This window comes from Ceratosolen solmsi, unplaced genomic scaffold (assembly GCF_000503995.2).
Source record: "Ceratosolen solmsi marchali unplaced genomic scaffold, CerSol_1.0 scaffold10, whole genome shotgun sequence".
Taxonomy (NCBI): Eukaryota; Metazoa; Arthropoda; class Insecta; order Hymenoptera; family Agaonidae; genus Ceratosolen; species Ceratosolen solmsi.
The window spans coordinates 23,668,363-23,676,692 of record NW_011948412.1 but is presented as its reverse complement, the minus strand read 5'-3'; the positions used below and the strand labels follow the sequence as shown (position 1 = coordinate 23,676,692).

The window sequence follows — 8,330 nt, the reverse complement described above, 5'->3', positions numbered from 1 at the left end:
ATGTTTTGAATTATTATTTAACGCCACGGTGTTGGTTTCACACGCATTATTATTCTCTAATAGCACAGATCCTAACGTCTCTTTAATTAATTATTTAAAGTAAATCCTTTAAATAAAAAATTTCAGCAAAATTAAGAATTTTCGAATTGTGAATAATTTATTTGTGAGATAATTTACTATAATTTTGTTGATTTTAATGTGTGAAATTTATTTATTTCGAAGAATTTAACTTATGTTTATTATCATCACATTCGTAAAAAAATTACAGGATTTTGTATTATATATAAAAATAATAAAATCTATAAGAATTTTTCATTTTTATAAACATTGGTATAAATTCATTTATATTTAAATTAAAATTAAACATCAATTTCGATACAAGTTAAAAGTTATTATTACATTTGTATAATGATATTGCAAAAGTAAATATTATTAAATGTGTATATATGTGTATATTTATAACAGAGGATTTGAAATTTATATTAATACGAAATTGGATGATTTCTAAATAACTGATAAATTGCTAAAGTTTTCTGTTCATATGGATACTTATTCCAGTTTTGTTCATATGCATATATTACTAGGAAAATACACATTGTATAACCATTAAATGAATAAAGTTTTAAATAATAAGACTATTAATGTTCTCTTAATACATGTTGAAAGTCATTTAACATACATCATTCTACTTCTCAAAATTTATGTATTTATTGTTATAATTGTGTAATTATTATTGTTCATGCATTATTTATCAAATATTCAAAAACAAATTATACATAGAATAACTACTTTTGTTTTTATCAATCGAAAGTAACAATTATTTAGCTTTACTCATTTCTATAGATTACAATATAGTAAGATAAGATTACCTAAAACTATATTCTAAATATACACACATATGTACTTCTGATAAAGAAATATATATATATATATATCTAATAATATGCCTAAATACATTAAAATTTAAAAATGACTGAAATTGAATTCTTTTTTATTTTTTAAATATATATCTATATGTATTTATGGCATAATTAAATATCAATAAATAAGTAGAATACTAGTTCATACATTAATTATCTCACTTTTCCAAAATCATTACAAGTGAGTAACAAGTGAGCCTCTACGCGTATCTAGTGTATAGAAGTTTTGATTATTCAAGCCTATAAATGCATCTGCAAGTTAAGGAAATTTGTTTTCCGAAAACCACAATCAACGATATAATTTTTTGAATATTAGCAAAAAAATTAAAATTTTACATAATCTTTTTCAGCATATTATCTTCCAAATCATACGCGCATATCTAGTATTTCAATATATAATTATTAATAATTCTTGCAATTTATTAACGAACCATTGTATGAACCATTGTCACTTCAAATTATGCCCATAACTAGTTAATACATTAATAAATAATTAAACTTTATTTTGAAATTAAATTTTAGACAGCCTGTATAATCAATTAATTCTTCATTATAGAAGCAGTAATGTAAAATTGTGACAAAATTACAAATAAACAATATATTACAATTCAAAGATAAAAATTTGTTTTAGTTATGTATTATAAATTTGTTAGTGCTATCGAATATGCATAATATGGATAATATAAATAGTATTTCAAATAATCGTTATTATATGTAGACCATTATTAAAATAAAATTTTAAAGTATAAATTTTTTTTAAAACATATAATTAGTTACAATTTTATTTCAAAATTATGTATAACTGTACAATTGCTAAAGAAATTTTAATAGCAATGATATAAACAATTTTTTATTTCATAAGATAGAAATAAGCTCTAATTATATCCTGAAAATATTACATACATATCAATTGAATTTTTCGAATTTCCCTAGAACTAAATACTTGAATCCTAATTACCGTTAGTGACAGTCAGAATATAGCAATAAAAACAAAAACGACATTGATGCTTTACTCAACTGACAAATCGCGCGTAGATAATAGTTTCACTTGCCTGTGACAAAAGTTTATCTAGATGATGCATACTTTTAATTGATAATTTAGACTGTTCGATCTAATTTTATTTAATAGTAAATATGAATGTCAGCACGTACACGTAGCTGTATTGTATAAATTGCATTATAAAACCACTATGCATATAATGTTTACTCTATTAATTAAAAAAATTTTATAAATGTGAATAAATTTTTAAGAAAATATTACGCAATATGTAGGATGAGAAATCATAAAACGGCTATAAAAATAATGAAAAGAAAGCGGTCAAATATGACATCAATTTTTACCAACATATTAAATGAAATATTACCCAAATGAATCATATTTCATGAAAATAATCTAATAATATGAAAAAACTCGCAATAAAAACAAATCTCTTAATAAAACTGATTTTAATTATGTCCGATTTGAAGAAACGGACGCCAAAAAGTGATTTGAGGTTATGTAACATTTTATATGCAAATCGTAACTTAGATATTATTTTTAATATAAATTATAAAAGATTTTGATATATTAATGATGAAATTAAATAATTTATTTTTAAATTTTATAAAAATTAATTTTCGATTACTTACGTAAAGGCGCTTAATTTACTATTTCTACCCTGTTACCGGCAAAAACTCTACACAACTGACTTGTTGAGAACAAGTCAATGTCGCTAAATTTTTGCGCATGTGCAGCTTTGAAATAATGAAACAGCTGATCAAAATTATATCATACAGAATAATTTAGTGTATTACTAAAATTTTTCATGTGATTTAGAGTATACTAGAATGTTATTTGTCTTCCATGTTCTATGTTCCTGTACCGATGTTTTATTCCATTCTTCGAAAAGAATAAACTCTTACTTTTAATAAGTATTTTAAACTCAAGCTAATAATACTCAATTTGTATAACATTGAAATTCGTAATATAAATAAGTCGGAGTTTGATACAATCATTACCTCATAATTGAATAAACTTAAACAAAATAATTTTAAGGAAATATTTAATAATGATAGGTATTATTATATTATTATTTACAAATTAAACATATTATTTTATTATTTTTTACAATTATTTACAATTTACGATTAAAATGTATACTATATTCTTCCGATATTGCGTCAAAACATCTTATATGGCTTAGTATATTTGTAAAATGTTGAATTTTTGTATATTTAAAAATTTTTAAACATTCAAACATAATCAACATACTATTAAAAAATATTTGTTATTTTATTATTACATTTAATATTTGTCTTTCCTAATATATCTTAAATAATTTAAATTGCTTTTTTTCCATACAATATACACGAATGAGATCTATAATTTTATTTTTAGTATATCATTATTAAATATATATATATATTTATATATTTGAAGTGATTTGAATAGCTTAAGATAAGTTTATCTTTATATGAATAAATTTGAATTTATTAAAATTTAGGCTTAATCTACAATTATTTAATATGGGGGTTATAATAATTCCACATAAACAAATAGGAAGATTTTTTAAGCTTTACGCACTTTAATGGCTGTATTATTACAATATATATATTCTACTTTTCTGTGTACATAGTATCATCAAATATTCTTTGACCATTCAATAGGCTTATCTAACGCTTAGATCTTTCATTGAAATAAAAAATTATTTGCAAATAAATTATATCTACTATCATTATTGATCGATAATATTTTAATATTATTATATTATTCTAACACGTACGATATTTTGGCGTGCTTTATCAATTTGAACTGTACAGTTTGAATTATTTGAAATCATTTTAAATTAACGCTTTAAAAAATTTAATTTAATTTAATTTTCTATTGAAAACTATTGATAACTTGATAACTATTTCTAATTATCATAACGTAAACAGAATTTGTTGAAAATTTGAGTTCTATCATTTTTATTTTAAATTAAGATTTAAATCGACAGATGAAATTATATGAAGTGAACAATGATCTAAAAATAAAAAAATTAATTAGTAATAAAGAAGCTAAAATCGGAACAATAATTTTAATTCCAAACTTTTGATTTTTTTTTAATTCAATTAAAAGTAATCAGAGAGCTTTTCCAAAAAATAGTCATAGTTAGCTATATTAATATAGTTATCTTTGAACTTATTTTTTTAATGATTTTTGAATATAATATTTTGAACATAATAAAGATTTATTGAAAGTTGTCTTTTCGCAAAAACTTCTTGAAATACACATTATTTACTTTCATAACTCGATTGGTGTCATGAATATATCTTATTAATTCAAAAATTTCTTTAAAATATTTTGGAATAATTTGTTTAGTATCTTTATATTATTAAAATGAAGCTACTTCCTTAAATTTCTTAGATCATAAAATTTAAAAAAATTATAAAGATTAATATAATTGTAAAAATTTTCTTATTTAATATAAAAAAAATATAAAAACAGTAATTTTTATTTTTTGATATTAAAATGAATTATATATTTAATAAAATATATTTTGATTAATTAATTTATATTAATTTTTATATATTTTATCATATATATTATGACATTTGTCTTTTTAAAAATGCCATTTGCTAATAAAATTTTTGTTTTAAATACATAATTATACAGTTTACGTTTCTTATAGAACTGTAGTTTAGTAGTGTAATTATAAATTGTATATGAAGAAGGGCGTAAAGTGTAATAAAAGATTACTTATTTGTTCCTATAAAAAAGAGAACGTATTGTATAAAAAAAAGGCAAATCACTGCTCTGATATGCATGTAGAGTTTGTACAATATTGACTAGGTGATGTAGATTTTGACAAAACCCGCATGAATATCATAGTTTTAAAATATACGTTCTGGCTGCGGCTTATTTAGCACCTTAATTTCAAAATTCATGATAATTTGATTAATACATATAATTTTTTTTTTGATAATCCATTGCTTAATTGAATATGAATTATATAATTAAACGAGATTTGGATGATGAGGCGGATGGCCGCAGGTATCGTCTTATGCTTTAGAAAATATGGTAATGAGTCACCAACCTGATTATATTGCCAAGGACTACATTGAGGCGGTTACACGTTTCTTGAAAGAGAGTGATGACCGGAGGCTAAACGAAGAGGATTCGCGTGGTTTGCAAGATCCCTGTATCGGGAATAGAATACGACACCCTAGCATCGATGACCTGACTAATCTCATGGGAGTTAAAGTATACAGTACTCTACATTGGAAAACTTATAGAAATTTTTCCTATTACCTTATATTTTATAATATGACATTTATGTTTAAGATTAGGAATTTCAATGTAAGGATATCAAAGAACGGCATTGCTAATATATTTTATATGTACAATTATTCCGTATAAATTAGGAATATATTCGTATAAATAGTAAAATTAATTGCTTCTTTAATTTAATTTGTTTGTATAAGAAATATAATTAATTATTGATCACATTTTTAATAAGCAATAAACAAATATACATTTAATAACTATTTAAAAATATATACATATATATTTTTCACACTAACAAATATTTGAACGATTTTTAGTATACAAATATATACATATAATATGCTTTATATTAATAAATATATTGCAATAATATTTTCAATACATGTACAGTTTTTTGGAAAAGATATATTAAGTAAAATAAATTATTATAATTCAATTACAAACTTAAATAATGTTGTTAGTAATATGATGTTCTCATGTCAACTAAACTAATAGAAGATTAATTCCTTTTGGTTTTTATCTTCAACCATCTTAAAACCAACACTCTTACTTATTTTCAATTTGTTATTATACTGCATAATGAGGTACCGAGAATATGTAAATTTAGTACATATAATAGAGAATTCAAATGTTATCAAACTTCCTTTACCATAGACTGACATTCAATCGTTACTTTCAATGTCCTCAGATGTAATACTAATTTTGCTTCACTGTTATTTTTTAAACCTATCCCAATCAATATTTATATAGCATATTAAAAATTTAAATTATAATAGTAGTTGAAATGATTATCGATTTCGTAAAACATTAAATTATCAATGCATTATTAATTATTATTAATTTCATTGCATTAATAATTTCTTATAATAGATTTAGATCTATATAAAAGAATAATATACTTAGGAATCTCTGATTTGTGAAATTGCATTAAATACTTAGCCTTAAAATGAATATTACAAATTTTCATTTTAAATAAATTTTAAATACGCTAAAATAAATTAATATAATTTTCGATTTTTAACTATCTCATAATAGTATACCGTTGTTTCAATTATAAAATTTCTTATTTACTTAATTCTAACTGTTGTGCAAGTCAAATTTTATATAAATTAAGCAACCTCATTTACACAATTTAGTTTTTCTATTCAAATATTTATTTAAATAGGTACATATTAACAAAGTTTTTTAAAAATTTAATGAATTCCTAATTTTTTATTAGAAAACTATCAAAAATATACATAATAATTTTAACCATTGGTAAAAATTGTTTCAAAACATTTAATTAAAATCGTCTATTGTATTCATAGCACTGAATAAAAAATGCATTAAATTTGTATTTTTTTATTTTATTAACTTGTCGATTCATGAAGGTGAAAAAATTTAATTTATGATATTTTTATTTATTTGCGATTCTTATAAATAAATATGTAAAGTGGTAGTTGATGTTATATCAAGTATAATTTAAATTATTTAAATAATTCATATATTTTTTTTATAAATCTTTTATTTATGAAAAATTAACGTTGAATTACATTAATTTTTAACAAATTGTAAAAATATAATATTTTTTATGAATTTTTAGAAACATTTTAATACATTTAAAATTAAGGAAATAATTTTCTTTTACAGAAGAAGTTCAATTACTAAAGTTCAGTGTTTGGGCGTTTTTCTATCCACATTTTGATTTTGGGTTCAGCTAATACGTTATCTCGGATTGTCTTTAAATTTTCTGCCTTCTCAATGATATCGTAGGTAGCCATATAATTAAGATAGTCAAGAAGGCTAACCAAAACAATATCTGCCCATGTAAGTCGTCCACCGACTAAATAACCACCATTCTTTTTTGCTTGTTCGTCCAATCGTTCAACATAGAAAGGTACGAGTTCCTTTGCAATTTCGAGTTTCTCTGCTTTTGCAGTTCCATTATTCTCATAATGATACGCAGCAATCTCTATAAAAGTTATTTAACACATACATAATTACGAACTATTAACTAATTTATATTTTGAAGTAAAGTTTTTAAATTATTTAACATACTTGCTCGAAGATCATGAATAGTATCAACAGTTGCATCAATTTCAAGTTCTTCCCAATCATTTTTTCCAGCAAGACCACATTTTTTAGCCAAATAACGGCAGATGGCATTGGATTGACAAATTTTTTTGCCATCTACTTCAAGAACAGGAACCTGACCAAATGGTGTTGCTATAATGTATTATATTTAATACAGTGATTGAATATATTTAGGATAATTAATAATTTACAATAAATAATTAATATTTTTAATATTAATAATAATTAATTAATACAACTCACTAGGTTTTATAGTTGGCCAATCATTTCTGTCAAACCTATCATCAATAAAATCAATCTCTGCATAACTAAATAAGAATCTAATAGGTTCAGCAAGAGCTTTCACTGGGAAGTATGATAATTTGTACTTCGTCATTTTCTTATGAAAACTTCTATCAATATAAAAACAGTTAAATATTTTGTGTCATTAAAATAAAGTTAAATTTATCAGTATAAAGTTTGAGATATCATATTATTAAGATATATATTTATATAATAACTTAATATTATTCTCTTTTTACTCTTTAAAATTGTATTTACTTGTTATATACTTTTAAACAGAGTTCATTTATTTTTAATAAACATGAAAATATTAATACAATAGTATTGAAATTCTATCTTTATTATATACAATAGATGGATAAGAGTTTTTTCAAGAAATTTTAAGGTTTAATATTAATAATCTTTATACAATAAATTACAATTTTAAATGAAAGTATATGTTATAAACTCTGATTTTCAAGTATAATTACATTTTAACAATATTCTTATTTGTATTTATTGTGATATATTTTGAGAAATTAATTATTTATATAGCTCAATGAAATATTCTGATGTTTCTAATAAATTAGGATTTATTATTTATAAAAAATAAAAATAATTAATTTCTATATATATTATTATTAAATCTTGAAGTTTTAAAAATATTTATATTAGTTGATCGAAATTTAAAAAATTCTAAAATATTGTGCTTTTTTTTAAAACATGACAGTATTCTTATTGTATTGATGTTAAATATTTATAAATAAATAATCGGAAATAAAAAATTAAGTAAGCTATTCATTTTTTCTAATTAATTATTATAATGATTG

General features: G+C 21.6%; 2 protein-coding genes across 2 annotated transcripts in view; both read right to left on the bottom strand.

Annotated features, from left to right (window-relative positions):
- LOC105362714 (THO complex subunit 4-like) overlaps positions 1-2,615 on the bottom strand; it is a 4,875-nt gene extending 2,260 nt beyond the window's left edge. Inside the window, exon 1 of the mRNA XM_011500211.1 lies at positions 2,550-2,615. The gene's annotated coding sequence lies outside the window, so the exon portion shown is untranslated. The remainder of the gene's footprint in view (positions 1-2,549) is intronic.
- Positions 2,616-6,781: 4,166 nt separating this feature from the next.
- Positions 6,782-7,650, bottom strand: LOC105362704 (glutathione S-transferase-like). The gene is made up of 3 exons (XM_011500192.1): positions 7,483-7,650; positions 7,204-7,371; positions 6,782-7,117 (listed from the first exon to the last, which is right to left on the bottom strand). The coding sequence occupies exons 1-3, from the start codon at positions 7,613-7,615 to the stop codon at positions 6,810-6,812; spliced, it is 609 nt and encodes a 202-aa protein (XP_011498494.1). The 5' UTR covers positions 7,616-7,650; the 3' UTR covers positions 6,782-6,809.
- Positions 7,651-8,330: the final 680 nt, after the last annotated feature.

Bases quoted from the DNA above. Each gene is read 5' to 3' on its own strand.
- LOC105362704 (XM_011500192.1), bottom strand. From the start codon at position 7,615: ATGACGAAGTACAAATTATCATACTTCCCAGTGAAAGCTCTTGCTGAA. The intron at 7,372-7,482 runs GTGAGTTGTATT...AATACATTATAG, and splicing joins TTGGCCAACTATAAAACCTA to CAACACCATTTGGTCAGGTT. The intron at 7,118-7,203 runs GTATGTTAAATA...TAACTTTTATAG, and splicing joins TATTCATGATCTTCGAGCAA to AGATTGCTGCGTATCATTAT.